At 44.1% G+C, this 18,953-nt stretch overlaps 1 protein-coding gene across 1 annotated transcript in view; it reads left to right on the top strand.

Moving 5' to 3' along the window:
* TPD52 (tumor protein D52) overlaps nucleotides 1–4,413 on the top strand; it is a 127,541-nt gene extending 123,128 nt beyond the window's left edge. The window contains exon 7 of the mRNA XM_069004993.1: nucleotides 4,126–4,413. Within this exon, the coding sequence (XP_068861094.1) occupies nucleotides 4,126–4,279 (154 nt within the window). The 3' untranslated portion in view covers nucleotides 4,280–4,413. The remainder of the gene's footprint in view (nucleotides 1–4,125) is intronic.
* The last annotated feature ends 14,540 nt before the right edge of the window (nucleotides 4,414–18,953 follow it).

Raw genomic sequence — 18,953 nt, 5'->3', positions numbered from 1 at the left:
TTTTGCTTCTTTCCTAGTTCTTTTCCATGACAGTTCAAAACCAAATAGCACTGTGGCAGTTATTTGGGTTACCTCTAACTTAACTAAACGTCATCTTCTGGAAGTGGATGTTTGAGGGAAGGTACACCTTGTACCTAGTGCTTTGCCCACTCCAGAAGAGTTGGAGAGAAGCCTGCAGGTACACATTTAAAACAGAGAAAGCTTTTTGGGACCCATTGTTCCTTGGCTGAAGTTCAGGCAAAGGTTTCTGGTGGTGCTTCAGTGGGTGCTCTGGACACTGGCTTGAGAAGGGTCATGGCTCAGCAGCAGTAGCTGGTGGATTCCCACCTCTGAATGTGGGCGTTAGGTGTAGTCCTTCCATTCAAAATTTGTGTACCCAAAGGGTTAAAATTCATAGCTATTGTAAATAAATTCTATGGAAGTGGATCAAGCGTTGAGTCTACTTGCAAAATACTTTAAGTTCTAGAGAAATTCTTGTATCTTCATTTATGTATGTAACTAAACACCTTTGTCTACTTCTGAGTGGATTTAATACTTTTACCTGGCAATAGGAAGTGGTAGGAGGAAAACACATGGATCCTTGAGAAACACTGTGCTTGGGGGTTGGGTGAAGGTTAATGGTATCTACTGATGGTCTTTGGATAAGATGATCTTGAATACCTGCATTGTTACTTAAAAATAAAGCAAGTCCTTTTGCAAAATGGAGTAAGTAAAAGGTTTCTTTCCTTCTACACTGGTGTCCTGTGTCTCCTAGGCCACTATTCCTGAAAAAAATAAAATGCCTGCTTTGTTTCTGGGTCCTGCTTCAAGCTTCTGCTTTAACCATAGGATAGTTTTATCTGTTTTAAGGATAAATACCTTTGTGGATAGAATATGATTACTACGCATAGAGCAACCTATCATTTCCTCTTGCTCTAAAATGTGGTGGATAGACCACCACTGCATGTTGTGTTCATGTTTCTGCTTTTTCTACATAATCTACATACTCTTGAAGTGTTTTAGCTGTAGGGAACATCTGTCACAAACCCAAATGTTTATATTCATAAAAATTGGCAGTTGTGTCAGCTCGTCAAAGAGATGTTCATTGTGATCTTTTTGTAAGCAGATGTGCTGTGACTGGAAAAGCTTCTTTAATAATTGTGTTAAGTACAATTAAAGTATCTGGAATCTGTTCCACTTACTGAAGCAGCATTGAAGATTGTGATTCTTCTTATGAAAATACAATTGCTTGGATTTTGCATTACAAATATATGCTAAAGTCATGTCTGGAAATCTGAGCAAAGTTCTCTACAGACTGTACAATTGGGGAGTCATGGTTAAGATTATTTATTTGTTCATTTGTTTTCTATAAAATTAGATGCATTAATCATGAGAAGTAGTTTCTTCACAGATTTTCCATATGGACTTCCCTGGTTATAAATAGTATTTTTAAAGGCTTGATTAGAAAAAATTAGTTTCATCTATTCACTTGTAAAACATCACTGTAGTCAAGCAACCAGCCCAAAAGGAACTGATGCATGATGAAAATAATATTTTGTATTTCAGTTACAAAGATGGAGCTCAATATCTCTCCCATTGTGTGCTGTCAAATAGAGAGAGGACTTGTAATTCAATTTAAACCTCATTCAGCTTGATCTCTGTAGAAGAGTGCTGGACCCTGAAGGTAGTTTTCTGAACAGCATCTTGCTTTAGGTAACTGGTGAGCTGCTTTTTCTGTAGGAGGAAAGAGAGGAGAAAAAGGCAGAGGGATGACTGGTCTTTACAATTTGTTCCAGAACCACTAGTGTTAGTCTTAAGTTTTATTAGGTTTAAAATATATTAAGATTTTTTTAAAGCAGTACATAATGGCATAGTTCAAAGATCTGAGTTTAGTGTCAGTCAGGTTTTAATAGTTTTATGCAGTCTTTTCAGTGACTTTCTCCTCTTCTTGGCTCTACTCTATATTGTATAGATTTCTACACGATTCACCTGCAGTGTTTTCAGTGCTTTTTTGTCACATGCTTCACATTTATCCCTTCTTTTCTGTCTTTCCAAGCCTCCTATTTTCTCATTAAAAGGTATCTGCTCCTTCTTTTCTGTTTCCACAGGGCATTTTTCCCTCTCAGATTTCCTTCTCTCCCTCTTATTTTTCCCTTTCTCAAAACCTAATCCCTCCCCACACACACATTGATAAAGGCAGTAAAGTCTGATATTTTATGCCGAAGATATTGTTAGGGATCAGGATAACTTCATGGTTAGAGGCAAAGGCAACCCATCCAGCCAGCAGCTGTCAGTAAGATGAAGGTTTGGTTCATGCTAGAGAATTTTCTGGGAATTTGTCCCATATACCCAAAAGGCTGGAACTACTAGTCAGCTGGTCTTCATTTAAGATACTTCAATGAGGAGCTTTCCTCTTCATTCTCCTTCTTATCCCAAAACGTTTTTTGGGGAACTCTCTTCTCAATAAGCCTAAAAAATCTTGGAAGATACCATCCACTTTTTTGGTCTTATGCATTGTCTTTTGATTTCACAACACTGAAATGTTGCACGTTAGGTTTCGTAAATAATTCTCATCAGTTGTGAAATTGTTGTGTTTTGAAATTCATATATTTCACAGAGAAAGGGCCAGAATTTATTCTTTCCAGCTATTTAGGTAACAACCAGACATAAGCTGTGCTCTGTCTTTGGCAGCTGTGCCATGCTCTTCACTGCAGCAGTGGTTACTTGCATTTTGGACTGGTGAGGGCCTTCACTTCTATGTTTTTTAAGAAAATGTGTGTTATTTCCACTCATGCAGATCATCACAGGATTTGTTGGGACAAGTGTTGGCAGAACCCTTGCTGACTGAGTACCCTATGTACCCCCCACACCACTCAGTGTGGAGGTATCAAAAGATCTTTTGCAGTCTGGATGATAGCCGAGTATTACCCAGGATTAACCAAGAGGCATGGGAAACGAATGTAAAATAGCACTGACAGAAAATGAAAACAAAATGAAACAAAACCAAAACCCACCATAAATGCAAGTTCGGGATCTTTTCTTAAGATGTGTCATTTTCCAAATCTTGGTTTGATGAACTGAAGAAAGTTGAAATCTGGTTCAGTTTTGCTTCATGCTAGCAAACAACTGTCAGACAGAGAAGATTGTCTGTCCAAGATAGAGGTGAAAATGAGCAAGGTGGAAATGGTGCAACCAGACTTCCCTATTACATTTTTTTCTGTTGGTAACTGGAAAATGTTTCAAACTTTCTCTTGCTTTTGCTTGAGGTAGTCAAGCTTGCTAGATCTTCAGCTCTTTATGTTTGACTTGGGAAAAAAAAAGTACAACTTGAACTTTCAAAAGAAGAATAGTTCTCAGTTTTATTGCTGAACTTCAATCAGTAGGTCTCCAGGTGCATTATAAAGCATACTATTATTTTAAAAATCTTCACTAATTTGGCATGGCCATCTTAACACAGGGTCTGTTTTAAAAACACGTTGAATGCTCACATCTTCTGACTTAAAAGGGAGAAGAAAGAAAAAAAGAGAGCATAAAACAATAAAACCCAAGCCTGTAGGCAGAATGTTTCATTACAATAGTTGTGGGGTTTCTTTTTAATTATATGTAATAAAAATCTTGCAGATGATGCCCACTCTTTGGATGAGGGGGTAAGACAAGAAAAGTTCCTTGCCTGAGGCTGAGAGTTGGAAATATAAACCATGGTTAGCTGGCATTAAACTTTTTGATAATAGTAATGTCATGAGTGATCTAATGATGACTTTTCCTCCCCCTTGATGATATGTTGTTCTGCAGGTAATTGATGTCATGATAGCAGATGATACAGTAAAATATTTTGATGGAAGACACAAACAGTTTCCCATATAATAAACTGCTTTTTTGTAGAGCCTGCATTCCCACAGTGAGAGCTGGTGGTGTCTGTTCTTCGATGGGCAGGGCTGTATCAGCAGAGACTGGCTCTGGGGTGGTACAGAGTGTGTCCCAGCAGTTTTAGCGCTGATGCATTACAACAATGTTGGGCTTCATTACAGCGCTTTGTTTTCTGTGGGGCTGCTACTTGGGTCTGCAGAGAGGAGAGAGCCTTAGGAGATGCAAGAACCAGTGTTTAACAAAACTTACCTTCTTCCCCCTCTCCCCTTTTCTTCACAGAAAATATCAGAGAGGAACCCGAGTACGCCTGAGACTGCTGGATCTTGAACTGACATCCAGGTTCTTGGGGGCAGCCAGTGATACAACATTGCTGGAAGCTGATGCAGTACTTTTAGGGCTTGCAGAGAGCAAGCAAACAAAGCAAAAGGAGTAAATTTACTGCAGAGAGATGCACTTCGTGCTCTATAACAAATTACATAAAATAAATACTTCCTCAGGAAATAAATGAAAATTTTCTGTCCACTTATGTAAAAAATGAGGTCAATAAAAGACAATAAGCACATTGTACCTAATTCTTGCTCCATTTTTATTCACTCATCTTTCTAGCTCTTTGCCTTTCGATTTAAAGGTGAAAGGTTAACTGAGCTTTTGTAGGTTAACTGAATGTTTTCATATTCTTGTATAAAGAATTTCAGAGTCCATCATACTATCCCAAAGGAATGTTGATCTTCCATGGAGGAAGTCCAGAGTTTGGTGTCGTGGTGCTGCTTGCAGGATGGTTTTTCATACAGAACAACATCAAGCATTCCTGATTTCCAAGCTCCAGTGCAGGCTGTTTTACTGCAGATACTGGGTTTAATATCTTCTACAGTATGTCAAACTTTTATCTCCATCTGCATGAGGAACTAGAGATTATTCTTTGCTTTAATCAGAGCTCACATTTCCAATGCATGTTAGTAAATTTTCTCTGGTTGGTGGTTCATAAAAATGAAAAGAAGCTGTTTTAATGTCGTTGGCCAAGTGTAGGTCTTAGTTTTCTGTAAATATATTTAAGATAAATATAATGGGTATTTGAACACACAACCAAAGAATCATGTAATGGTATATCCTGTATCTTTTTGGAGCTTTTGTTATCAGAGAACATTTCTCTTGATTTCTGGTATATCCAAGCCTGAATTCTGCACAGTCATTTGTGATCTGCATAGTGCCTAGCAGGTGTGCTGAGGCAAATGCCATTCATACCACTCAATTTCAAAAGAAAGCCTGTTTAATTTTAAAATATTTTCCCCAAATGTTGGAATGAAATGAGATTTGTTAAGATAGTATGCCTTGTTTGTCTGCAGTGACTGTCCAGTGCCACCATGTTTCTTTTAGATGTATGTTATTCAGCAAACTGCACAAAATTAAGCAAAATGCACTCTGGCTTAAGTGTGTATTACCCAAATCCACAGACACCTCATCTTTCTGCTGGAGCAGGCCATGTGAGCAGTGGTGCAGTTCCTTTTGCCTCTCATGACTGAGTACATAGGTGTCTCAGTCATGTAAGGGAAGAGGAGGTAAGGGATCCCTAAAGAAGCAGGGTACCAGAGAGCCAGTTCCCAGCTGCCACAGCTCATACATCCCTTTCCTTGCCTTCACCTGGGAGTTGCTTGGATAAGATGGCATCAGTGCAGAAATGGGGAGCAATTCTGTTAGATCACAGCTGGCTGGTGGGTCAGGTTCCCACCCAAGTCTTCATATGGTCCAACAAAATTTGTTTAGAGCAGGATACAAAAGCTTTAACCTGTTTATAGGTTAAACATTGTTATTTTTTAAAAGGTTTTTGATTTTGGATGGTTTTTTTTTCTTAAATATAAAAAGAAAAGCAAAAGGAAAGCTGAAGTGCCTTTTTACCTGGAACCACAGCCATATGACACAGTGGTTTGATTATTTCTTAGACCTCTCGCTAAAAGAAAACCTAACGCAACCGGAGGCTTGTCACCACAAGCCCCGGCGTGCCCTCGGGCAGAAGGGACGCAGCGTTGGCCTCCACAGCGTCCTCGCTGGATGGCTCAGTGGAATCGGCTTGGGATGGGTGCGTGCTCAGTGGAATCGGCGTGGGATGGGTGCGTGCTCAGTGGAATCGGCGTGGGATGGGTGCGTGCGCTGGCTCCTCCTCAGAGGAAGCACGTCGGGCGGCCGATGGATCAGGCTCGCGTTAGCCCGGAGGCAAAGAAGGCGAGAGGGGCTTCTGGTGTGAGTTCCAGCAGGTTTATTTGCAGGAGGGTCCAGGGACCAGAGCCTCGAGGAGACGCGGGCTCACCCCTTTATGGGGGGGTGGAGCAAGGCAGGGAAAGAGAAAACAACCAATGGGGTACAAGCAGAGGGGAGGATACAATTTTTCAGAACAAATGGGGAAAACAGGGAGGCAGGAGTCATAACAGGGAACCAATTAATAACTACAAAAGGGAGAACTTTCTGGAACAGGGGAGGTAATTTAGGATTGGGAGCCACCCAGGGGGAGGTAACCTAGATCTCAGTGATCTCTTCTGGTGCCTGACGTTTGATGGTTTCAGTCCGAGAGCCGGCTGAGCAGCCCCAACAAAAACCTTTGACCAAATAAACAAAAGAAAACTCATTTCCTACTGTTGCCCTCTCATAACACTGAACCAAGAGGTACAGTGCAGACAGAATCATAGAATTATTAAAGTTGAAAAAGATCTCCATGATCATTGAGTCCAGCTGTCAAGCCAACACTGCCATCTTCACCACTAAACCATGTCTTTAAGTGCCACATCTACAAATTTTTTGAACACTTCCAGAGGTGGTGATTACACCACTTGTCTGGGCAGCCTGTTCCAATGCCTGACATCACCTGATATGGGTAGTTTCTAAGACACATCTCATGCATGATCTGTCAAGAAGAATATTTTTAGTATAAGGTATTTATTTACCCAAATACTAGGAGGAATCACACAGTAAATGCATAACCATTCTGAAGGAATGGGCATGTTCCAGCAGATCCTTTTACAGTTTTGCAAACTGAAATTTTGTTTCTGAAATCAGTATGGATCCAAGCAAGAGAAAGGAAACAAGCAATGTGAGCTTATTTTGTTGCTTTAATTTGCTCATTCATCTCAATGATCTTAATTAGGGGATTTTGGATATGAATTTCATTGGGTGTTAGCCTCCAGGTAAAGAGTTATCCTATCACTACAGTAGGAAAATAAGGCCTTTTTAAGAAGCCAGGAGGGATTTAAAATATCAAATCCTGTCTGTTGAAGGTAACTCATGCTACATGCTTGGTCAACCTTCAGTAAGAGTGATCTGGGAGGAAGTATATGTGTTAATGTTTTGGGCAGGATAAGAGTTACTTCACAGTAGGGTAACAAATAGGGATTTTATCAAACTTTCCTCCAGATAACCTTTAGAGAAGTAGCTTTTGGAGGCTGTTGTTGTGGTTGCTGTTTCAAATCCAGCTTACTGTTTTATTTGGAAACCCAAGGGTTGACATAAACTGACCCAGTCATACAAATTGCAGGGTTGGACCTCCAATGGCTTTAGGCTGCTGCTAGTCTTTGTGGCCTTTGGTGAACCAGTTGTTGTCCCAGTTCATCTTCGGTGACCATCAGTTAATAATTGGCCCTCCAAACTCTTCATACAAGAGTTGTCCCATGGAGGAGTCTCTCTTTGGGGCAGCCTGTGTCCATTGCACGTTGCCTCAATTCTGTACAACTCCCAAAGGCAGAATTGCAAAGGCAGAGCAGGGAATTCTGAAATGTCTTTGTGGTGGGTTGTTGCAATTACATTTCATAGCTGTAATACCTGCATATTCCAAGAATATGTGGACACTACACGTCCTTAACACTGAGTAAGAAACCACCAGCGTTCATTACTGAACAGCCATGATAGCACAATTGCATGACCTGTGTCTGTAAGGCTATCCTTATTTTTTACTCCAGCCTTTTATCACAATAGAAATTGATAATGCAAGCAGGTATTTCTAGGGCCATCCACACAGAAAAATAACAAATGCGGACACTTTTCTGCTGGTTGCTCCCTGTCCCCAGGAGTTCCCTTTCTTCTTCATGGTCACATTCCTTTTTGCTCCTTCTCTCTGCATTTTCTGCTGTGAAATGTGCACAAGTGTATATACAAGAGCTGTGCACAGTGAAATCTCCTTGTCCACATGGTACAGATCCCTGAGTGGCCTTGTGTGTGTCTTGCTTTGAGCAGTGGTATCAATCTGAATTATTGTTTGGAGGTCTTTCTTATTGCAGGTAAGAGGATAGCTGCTCCTGCTAACATAAAGAAAGGCTAAAGCCAGCCCAGCAGCTCCTGTGGCACTGTGCCCAGCCCACAGCAATGCCTGGAATACTCTTATCACTCTATATATGTACAACTAATATGAACCAAATGAATGCTACTTATACATACCAAGATTCCAGCTGTAAATAGAAATGCATCATTTTGCTGAGAATCCTGAGGGCAGTATAAACCAAGTTCTGCAACTATGTTCTTCTGACTGCCAAAATCAGGAATTTCTCTACATGCCATGCTGCGTTTTCTTCTAAATTTTGGAATTTTGTCTTACTCTCTGAAGCACAGACCTGATGAGCAAAGTTCATTACTAAAATCATATGGATTTATTCTCTCACCTTTTTTTGATTATGCAACTGAGAAGACATTTGTTTCTTCATCTGTTTTTCAGACATTTAGGGGTTTTTTTTTCCTGTAACAGTCTTGAGCTTTGAAAGTGTTGAATTTTTTTTTTTTGCTCTGAAATTTTTCAGGTAACGACACAAACCCACTTCATTAGCAGATACTGAGTTTTCATTATCCTCTGTCATATTTTGCTTTGCATACTACCCACATCTCTCTTGGTTGACCAATTTCTCACTTAGATTTGGATGAGCATGACAGATTCACTTTGAGTAGTTGTAATTCATGCTTGCTGTAAAATTTGCACTCAGAATTGTAATGCTGAGTGCTCACAGAGCAGCATGGAATGGATCCTCAGTAGAGGAAGAAGGAGGCTGCTGCCATCCCAGCCTTGTCTCCCCACTTGGTCAGGCACTCTCTGTAGGGGTGATTCTGCAGCAAATGACTGTGGGCAGGCTCAAATCTTCCTTTCTGCACAAGCAAGGAATATTTCCACACATCCTGCTGGGAGGACACTTACCTTTTTTAGGCTTGTAACTGAAGTGCTTGTGAACTTCACCCTAACCCACGTCCACTTCTCACTCCTCACATGTACTTGCATGTCTGAAGTGCTTTCTCGCTTTACAGACGTGCTTATAAGCAAAGTTAGCTTTGGTAAAAACTGAATCAAAGCTGGTTTGGGTTTTAGCTGAAGCAATAATTTTTCTTTTGTGTTTATTCTGGTCCTGTTTTGAAGGCTTTAATAAGTTGTCCTAGAATTCTACCTTTTATGAACAGAACATTAAACACTTTATACATACTTGGAAAAAAATATCTTTATCATGATGTGGAGTTGGAAGAAAAATGAGAATAGTTCCATGTTCCTTTGATGACTGATGTGCTATAACAAGACCTCGTAAATCCTCCTAGGCTTGTCTGCCTTTTCATATTCCAGGCCTTTAGGTGATGAAATGGGGAAAAAGGGAAACACTGAAGAAATCAGGCCTGCCTATTGAAAACAAATTAGCATCTTGCCACCAAAGCTTTGGCACTGAACTCGTTTCTAAAGAAAAGAATACTTCACATTTTACTTCACTTTGGGGCATTCTGGAAAGTTTGGGTTCCTCCTCATTTCTTAATACCGTCACATTTATAAATCAGGCAAATTATTGTTCAAGCTTTTTTACTCTTTCTCTGGCAGCATTAATCCCAAATTCCGGGAAAGCTATTCCAATCTTCTGTTTTGGCTAAAGAGCATTTCTACTAGATACAAGCATGCACTCTACATGTGTTTTTTTGGTACATTATACATTCTGGGGAAGTGTTTATCGCATATGAAGGGTCTAGACTGCCCAAATGGGGCTATTACATTGTCATCTGGCCATAACCCAAAATAAATATTATCCCTGGTATGACTGCATTAGACTAACATGAGTAAGATCTTAAACACCTCTAAGTGTTCTTGTTGCCTTCTCGGTTGCGCCTCATTCAATCAGAGTTAAGCACCCTGATGCACTCTCTGCATGGTGGCTCTAATGAGGAAATCTGCCATTTGTTAACTTCTGTCTGCAGCAGGCTGCGTGTCAAGAGCAGCCAAAAGTCACACTTCCCAACTGGGTTAAAGGATCCTAGGCATCCTCGGGATAGGTTCTGTAGTCACTCTGGAGCTTTGGGTTAGCTTCTGAAAGTGGTGGCATATAAAAATTATTTTAAAATGTTGACTTTCAAAGTAGTAAATCACATCTTTTTTCTCCCATCTTGTGAGAAATCAAAGAATTACTGAAATACCAGCTCTGTTAATGTCTTTCACACAACAGCAGCTCTGCTGGTTGAATCTTTGCACAGCTTCTCAACCTCAAACCTGGTTTGTGTCTAAGACATGACACATATGGGAACTTAAGTGCTATTTCACGGTCTCAGTCCCGTAGCATGGGGAAGAACTTTAAGGGCTTCATGCTTCTCTTCCCAGGGAGAGGAGTTGTTCAATTCTTGTCAAAATGACTCAACTGAATACAAATAAACCCCAAAACTAACTGAAGTTGAAGGTCATGGTCTAATATGCCATTACCAAAACATACAAACAAACACATCAGAGAAGAGAGTTTGTATACATCCTGACCTGCCTCACGAAGGAGTGTCTGAGCACCATGTTGAACATCTTTGGATGGTCATGGTGACTGAGAGAGGTGCTTGAGCATTAGAGGAAAGCAAATGTCACTCTTGTCTTCAGAAAGGGCCCGAAGGAGGACACCAGTGGTACCCAGTGCCAAGACCAGAGGCTGTGGATATACACTGAAACACAGGATGTTCCCTCTGAACATCAGGAAAGTTTTACACTGACAGTGACTGAGCATGGGCACAGGGTGCCCAGAGAGGTTGTAGAGTCTCCACCTGTGGAAATACTTAAAAAAAAAGTCTGGACATGGTCCTGAGCAACAAGGACCATGGGGCCCTGTTTGAGCAGGGAGGAATGGACCAGATGACCTCCAGAAGTCACTTTCAACCGTGTACCATTCTGTGATTCTGTTTTCATCTTACTTGGCCACTCTGGTTGAACACTACTTCTTTTTGTTTCTCTAACTTTTTGAAAGCTCAGAGCTTCTGAATGCCCTGACCTGGAGATGATCTGCTTCTGAGGTAGGAGGGTACGATCTTCACTTTGGGATCCAGTTGTTAAAAGACTGCAGGGCATTGGGGTTCTCCAGAAGTAGGAAAGGTGGAAATCAGTAGCTTCTGTGTGTCCTCGAGGCTGGTTTGCTCTTTGTTTGGCACAGCCTTCCCTGCAGTCTTAAGGGAGACTGTGGCTATTGCATGTGGCTGCTGCCCTCTCCCACTTCCAACGCAGGTATCATCCCTCCTTCTTTATTCCTACTGTATGTATGGGCAAACTGAGAATAAGCTCAGTGAGACAGATTTCCATAGGTCCAGGCTCCTGTACAGTGTGGAAAGGATGTCTATCCCAGCGCAGAGTTTGGTGCCAGCCACACCAAAGTAATGGGCAGTGTTATCAGTGTGGTTGGCAGAAGCATCTGGCAACTGTCCTTCAAGGAGGGGTGACGGTCCTCTCCTGGCAGTCACTGGCTACCTCCTGCCTTGCCTGCCTGCCAAAGCCCTTGCATGAGCTACTCTGGCTTGTGGCAGGCCAGCACGGGTCTAGCTGTTGAATTCCTCGACCCAGAGAAGGACCTGTGAATAGGCCAGACATGGTTTGCTTGGGTTCACCTAAGAGCAGGTTTTGGTGTGTGATTTCTTTACCTCTCGGGGGCCAGGCTTTGCTCTAAGTGACTGAGGGCCCCACGCACTGATTTGGGTTCCTGTTTGCCCTAGAAAATCACTGCTAACTTCCCAGTGGTATTTGGTTCTTCAGCGTGCTTAGCGAGGATGTGCAGCCCGGAGCAGGGGTTTCCCTCGGCCGGGCGGGCAGTGGGGAGGCGCGGCCGGGAGCCAGCGCAGCCAGGCAGCTGCCTGACAGCTCGAGCTGTGAAAGAGCAGCGTCAGCTCAAAATCTTTGCCGTGCCCTTTGCTCCTCGGGCTGTGGCATCTTTGCACACGCTGGATCACCGCGGAGCTGAAGTTTCATTTACCGACTGAACGACTCTGAAAAAGGTCCTCCCCGTCCCAATTAGCGCTGCCAGCCGCCCGCCCCAGCGGCGGGTTAAACCGAGCCGCCTGCCCGGGCGGTGGGCGCGGGGCTGGGGCCGCGGGGAGCCGGCAGCGCGCTGGGGGGCTCCGGGCGCTGGACCCTTTCAAGCGCTGCGGCGCGCCGGGTTCTTGTGTGAAAAACAAGGGGCACAATGCTGGAGTCGTAACCTCCTCACCCCTGACGGCATGGGAAAGTGCACTCCTCAGCTGTTGGGTATAGAAAGGCTGCTGCAGGCATGAGAAATGTTCATAAAAATGCCGTTTAGAGCCTGCCCTTCTACTCTGCACATGTCATCTTGCCTATCAAGCTGCCTAATTGGAAAATTAGGCTGGCCTTAATTTAGAGACCTAAAAGTTCATGCCAATAATTTCCCAGAGACTCTTTTTTTCCAATTATTATTATAAGTGGTTTCAGTACATTGGAAATCTTTACTGAAAAAGAAAAAAATACACCCAGGAAGAGCAGATCTTACATTTCAGAGACATTCTCTGATTTCTATGTGTGAAATTGTATTGTTGTGCATCCTGTGAATGATCATTCAGAGATGAATGTGAGCCCCTGTTGTTTTCCATGCATCATTCCTTATTTGACTGAACACAAAGAGCTCATCATACTTTAATTTACAGCATGTTATAATCTTATTTTGGAGCTTAATGCACCTGCTATTTTCTATCTGCTGAGGCTCTGAAAGCAGCAGTGAGAAGAAGCTGCCTTGCAGCTGTAAACATTTACCCCCCAGGGTCGTGTGTCTGTGAGCACCACTGATCCCAAGGAGACCTGAGATGGTGTGTGGGATCAGGCCGGCTGGTTGAATACTTCCTGGCTTTGATCAGGGCTCAGCCTTGCAGTTAGGCACATCCAGGTGGCTGCAGTCTATGCCTTTGAGATCTCTCCTGTGAGCTGTGTTTAGGAGACATGGTGAAGATTTCCTCTTTGAGTCTGGATACTGTCTGTCTGAGACCCCAGATGGGAAAAAGGCAGTGGTGACCAGGCCCATCAGGCTGTCTTGTTTATCCTCAGGTGCTAGGATGAGGAAGAAGGATTTCTGCTGTCTCCTGCTTGTACCTTGTGGACAGGAGCTGTGCTCTGCTGCCAGCTGGGCAAGGGCTCACGCAGGCAGGACAGCAGAGTGCTTTTGTTGCTCCTGCCATTCACACGAGCAGTTGGCCGTGTTGGAAGCAGGATGGTCTGACAAAACCTCTCACCGTGTCTCTTGGCAGCAATAGGAGTGGCTGATGTGTACAGCAAGGTCTAAGGCATGACTTGATAAACCTGTTAGTCCTCCAGATTTTTGTCCTTTTGCTGAAAGCTGTACACTGGAAGCATGGGAGCAGGAGAGGCCCATACCTAAGATGATTTCCAAGGTCAATATTGGGTACCTTGACAGAGATGCACTGTGTTAAGGCCATGAACACATCCTCCCTGGGTCCTGCTAAGCCATTTGGAGGGGCTGCTGCTCTTGCACAGCTGCTCTGCTACTTCCCACCCAAGAAACTCACTCCCAGGTGAGTTCCCAAACGATTTTGACCCTGCTGTTTGTTCAGTTTAAGGCTACTTAATCATTATGGTTGCTTGTTTTGGAAGATGTGCTTATAGGGAGAGGGTTGGGGAGATGGAAGGAGGGAGAGCATCTGGCACAAGCTGGAGCCGTTGCCTTTCTGTCTCCAGGAGAAGAGCACTACTGAACACTGGGGCAAGAGGATGCCCATGGGTGAGACTACCAGACACAGGTTAGGGGCAGGATGCAACCCCAGGATCAGGGTTTGTGATGTTCAGCCATTCTCTTGGTGCAGTAATCCATGCATGTGAGTAGGACCCCAATTTCCTCTCCCTCTAAAACTGTAACCACACAGGCTGGGCTGAGATCTAATGTTGATGCAGAAAGCAGGGTTCACCTAAAGAATTCCTACGGGTGAAACCCAAAACATTAGGATAAAGAAATTACAGAGAACAATGTGAAAGCAAAGCAAACAAAACTCCTGCTCACCTTGGGCTCTATCCACCCTCCCTGCAGGCATATAGTGTTGCATGGGAAGTCTTCTGGTGATAAAGCACCCAAGCATCCCTGAGAGCATCGCTACCATTTCCCTCTTGCTGGAGGGCAAAACCAGGCCAAGATGGGACACACAGACCAAGAGGCCCTGTATTCATGACAAAGAAGTGCTCTTATTAAATGTTCCACTTTTATTAAGAGGTTTTGAAAGGGCAGGAGGTTTTCCTGGAGCAGGATTGAGTCTCGGGTGCATGAAACTGGGCAGAGCAGAAGCTTGTGCAAGCCAGAGAGGTGTGTAGTGTACAGTAAAGAGTACAAATGTACATGTTTTTTGAGGGGAGAAAATAGACTGAAAAAGGCTTCCTTCTTCCATTTACACAGACAAAAGCGTGCTGCTGGCCCTCTGCAACAGTGCTTTCTGGCAGGACCTTGCTATGTCTCTTGTCTGCATCGTGGTAGGATCCAGAGCTCAGCTGAGCCCCTTCTGTAAAAGGGTCAATTTCAATGTCTCTGACCTTATTTTGAGTACCTTGCTTGCTGGTAGCAGTGAGGGCAGCAGGCTGGAAGAGCTGCAACCAAACACCTTGGTGCAAACCACCATAGCACCTTGTGAGCCCTGAAGATGGGCAGCTGGGGAGGACCTTTTCCCAGTCGTTAGTCCCAGCTTCCCTGCTCTTTACAGAAAAGCACAGTTGTCTGTAAGTATTGCCTGATTGGCAGGACATGGGACTTGATGGTCAGCCTTGCCAGGGCTCTCTGCCCTCTCTACTGCCTTTCCTCCAGGCAGGCCCACACTTCACCAGCGTGAAGTTAACGGGAGTTATCCTCCTTGCCCTACGCCGCTTACAATGGAAATTAGTTCAACAGGATGAAAGGTTGATGGTGGGAAAGCATGTCAGAAAATACAATGCAGAGAACACAAGTCTTGGGAGAGAGCTCTTTGTTTTGTTATTTGAAAGGGCTCAGGATTTAGCCAAGGGGGCGTAGTTATAATTTACTTTAAGGGATGCTGACAACTGCATTTGTCAAGTTAGATTATGGTCATACTGTCATAAAGGATCACTCTGTTGTTTTACTGCTAGTGTATAGATGCATAAGTACTTTGGACCTCAATGAGGATAAAAATATGGCTCTGATGTGTGAAAACCCATACTGCTGCCTAAATTTCTGTGCTGCTACATGGCCCTTTGGTCACAATAGGACTATTCAGTGCAAACCTTTGAGCACTTGAATGAATTTTAAGTCTTTGTAGATCTGAAATAGCTTGACCTTCTGACAATCACACTCTTAATTACTTGTCCTAAATACAGTCAGACTGAATGGGATATGCCTAGACATTTTTAAACAGATGTGAGCTCAGTGCTGAAGAGATCAGGCCAACATGGGCACCTTGATCTGCCTGTACATTCTGAAGTAGGTACTTATTTAGCAAAGTGACCTCGTGCTCCTAAGCTTCAGTTTTGCTATCCATTATCATGCCTCTCCTACCCATTTATGCTACTGTGCTCACACAGAGTATTACTATTTCCCATCTCTCTTTTATTTCTCTTCATTGTTAAATTTCAGACTCTCAAAGCCTGAGGATTGATCTATGGTGTTTTGGGGTTTTTTTAGTTTTCCTTAGAATAATGCCTGTCACTATTTATATTTCTTAATCAAATGTTTCCTTTCCACTAAAAGACCTGCATGTTTGAGAAAGCCAAGAGCTCCCAAGAGAGCTGCCAGTACTGCAGCCCAGCATGTTTGTTGGGGGGGATGGTGCTTACCAAGGGTACAGGTGTTTCTGGGGTACTGAGCCACGTGGGACAACTCTTAACCATTTCAAGCTCCTGACATGAAATACAGCCCTTCTCAGGCTGTGCACCAGTGAATGTGGGCAGACCCCTGCATGAAGCAGGTCTGATTTGAATGTAAATTACAGGATTTTGCTGCAGTTGTCCACACTGAGGTGCTAATGTAGAAACAACTTCATCCGTCTGAGTTTGGTGCTGTGTTTGTGTCAGGTCCCTTGGCATCACTTCTCTTCGTGGGAAAACAGGGATGAAGAGCTGTATCATAGACAACTGCCTGGGATGGGTTGTTGGTTTTTTTTTTTTCACATCACTTTACAAATAACCCTTTCCCTTCTGCCCCACATTTGCTATTCTTCATGCTGTGCTCCAGGAAAAAAGTAGTTGAGCTTCGGAGAGTTCAGTCTTTCCACCCTAAAAGGTTATTCTGATTTAGTTATTTTTTGCCTGAGGGTGGGTACATTAAAACACAGTTCTCACAGCCAGGTAGGCAGAAGGGGATGTTGGCAGTGCACATCTAGTTCATCCGTCATGGCCTGTGGGTGCTCATGACAGGTACTCACTGGGTGCTCATCTGAACTGAGGTCCTTCTAGAGCACTACCTTTGGCTTTATAAAAACCAGGTTTAAGTGGCAAGCCCTGAGTTTATTACATGATGCTGTGTTTTCAATATGGGAATACTCCAGTTTTGAGTCCAGCCATTCATTTAATTCCTGAGAAACATGTCCATGTCTGGAGGCTCAGGTAGGCTTGGTCACTGAAGCTGGCTCTCTGGCATCCAACCCTCCCCATATTCCCAGGTTCACAGCCCCTTGAAATTTAAGCTAAGTGAAACACTGTTGAGCCTCTCCTGGTGCTTTTTGCCGCCGGAAGGACACGCTTTTAGCCATGTGCCTGCTGTGACAGCCGGGCTGGCGCGGGGCTTGCGGGGCCGTGCCGGTGGCACAGCTGTCCTGCCTGCCCCAGCGCAGAGCAGGGCTGGCGGGCACACCTCAGATTAGCCATGTGGCCGGCGTTTAACCGCAGCATTACCGAGCCACATCCGAGCAGCTGACAGCCTGAATAATTTACTGCATGCAAATGGTGGGACCTGCTGTCTCCGTTAGTGCTGGGATCCGATTGCCACAGCCCATTAATCGTAATTGCTGGTTTGTGCTGACAGGAGTGGGGCCTTCGCCCTGTGAGCGATTAGGCAGCTACCGGGAACGCCGTCCCCGTCCTTGTCCTCCCCCGCGAGGGAACCTGGGATTTTTCATGCTTTTTTTTTTATTTAACTGAACTGCAAAGCCAAACCCGGTGACTCCCGTATGCTGTTGCCCTCAGGCCATGCAGGGAAGCCTCCATCTCAGGGGAATGCAGTGGCTTCGGAGTCTAATTGTCTCCGGAGGGAGGGTGTGATGGTTGCCCCAGTGGCAGGCAGGACTCTGTGTGTGGAGAAGAGGTTCCCTGGCACAAATCCCACTGCAGGGGATGGGGACACCAGCTTCACCTTGCTGGCAGGGGACTGTCGCCCAGGGCCTCCCCACTGCCCTGCAATGCAGCATCTCGTATGATCATCAGTCCTGTTTGAAACATCTAAAGCAAAAGAGCATCTGCTCCCTGACTCATCCCTTAGATTTCTTTGCCAGTAAGCTTATTCATAGCAGCGCAGCCTCTCTTTTTCATGTGCCATTTCCAGACTATCTTCCCTGCCCTTAGCTGAGCCATCCCCTACCGTGGCTCAGATACCCTCTCTGCATTGCTCAGGTATTTTCTCTACTACCGAAACCCTCCTGGTTCTTCTGCAAAGCAGGTTTGGTCCTCAGTCTCCTTTGTTGATCAATCAACTCCTTGTGAATGCACTAGCTTTCAGTTTTGGGTGCTTTTGCAAGGGGACAGTAGCAGGATTAAACTCCCAAGACACAGCAATCATGTTGATTGGGGTGTTTGTAGCTCTGTTTCACCTATCACGGCGTCCTGAGTGCCTGGGAGGATGGGTGGCACAGCTGGGCATGGGGAAGAGGCAGAAAAGAGGAGAGAAAGCTTTACTCCCTGCAAAAGCCTGGGAGAACAGGCTACAAGGAAAGAAGCGGGGGAGGCAAGAGGACTGGACAGTGGGGCAAGAGCACACACAGCCCTGGAGCAAGCCTGGACCTGGGGGAGCACCTCATCAGAACTGGGCACAAAGGAGCAGGGCTGCTCGTTTTGGCTTGCAGTGACAAATGATTGTTCTTCAAGTCGTCACCTTGTAATTGATGACTTCGTGAGAGAGCAAGCCCACAGGAACAACTGTTGTTTGAGTGGCTGGGGGATGCAGGGAGCTCGGGAAAAAAGCCCCTCTGGAAATGGTGCAAGGAGCCTGTTTGGCATCTCTAAGTATGAGAGCTATTTCAGGTATGTTTGCTCAACTTCTCTGTTACTTGCCAGCACATGATACAGCTATGCCTGTGTGTGCCTGCAAGCTGTGTATGAGAGAACATGGATCCTGGTGCAATGATATGCAGATTTCCTTTAAAGCTCTCATGGTGGACCCCCATGGATAGCAGATGAAAATGAGATATGCTAGTGGTTTGCTGCTCTTGTTGATACAAACTGTATTTGGTCTCAATCAGCTCTTGGGCATTTGAGAAGTGGGAATTATTTTTCTTTATGTACTCTCTAGCACAACTCACAAATAGCACAAGCCCTCTGTTACCCATCTCCCCTCCCTGTCAATCCATGTGCTTAGAATATGCAGCTGAATCCAGGCAAAAATTTTGGAAAATCTCTGCTGGAGGGAGGACTTCATCTGATCCCTTCCTTAATTAGAACATAAGCTTGATTTGTCTATCTTGAGATGTGAAAGGCATTTGTATGTTAAGCAAATACTTAACAAAGGCTTATTTCAAGCCTGCACAAATGAATGCAGTTCTCCTGCCTACTCAGTTTTCCCAGGAATATGAGCATTAAGGGTGAGATGCAACCGTTTTGTGTCCTTCTGGTACTGAGAAACAGAGATGACTGAGGGCAGGTGTGATGGAGATCTATAATATTGTTTTATGCTAGGGATTGATTGTTCTTTCTGTATAAGCAATTACTTTGC

The sequence above is a fragment of the Aphelocoma coerulescens genome, chromosome 2 (genome assembly GCF_041296385.1).
Source record: "Aphelocoma coerulescens isolate FSJ_1873_10779 chromosome 2, UR_Acoe_1.0, whole genome shotgun sequence".
NCBI classification, from domain to species: domain Eukaryota; kingdom Metazoa; phylum Chordata; class Aves; order Passeriformes; family Corvidae; genus Aphelocoma; species Aphelocoma coerulescens.
The sequence above is the reverse complement of the archived record's forward strand: the minus strand, read 5'-3'. Positions and strand labels throughout refer to the sequence as shown.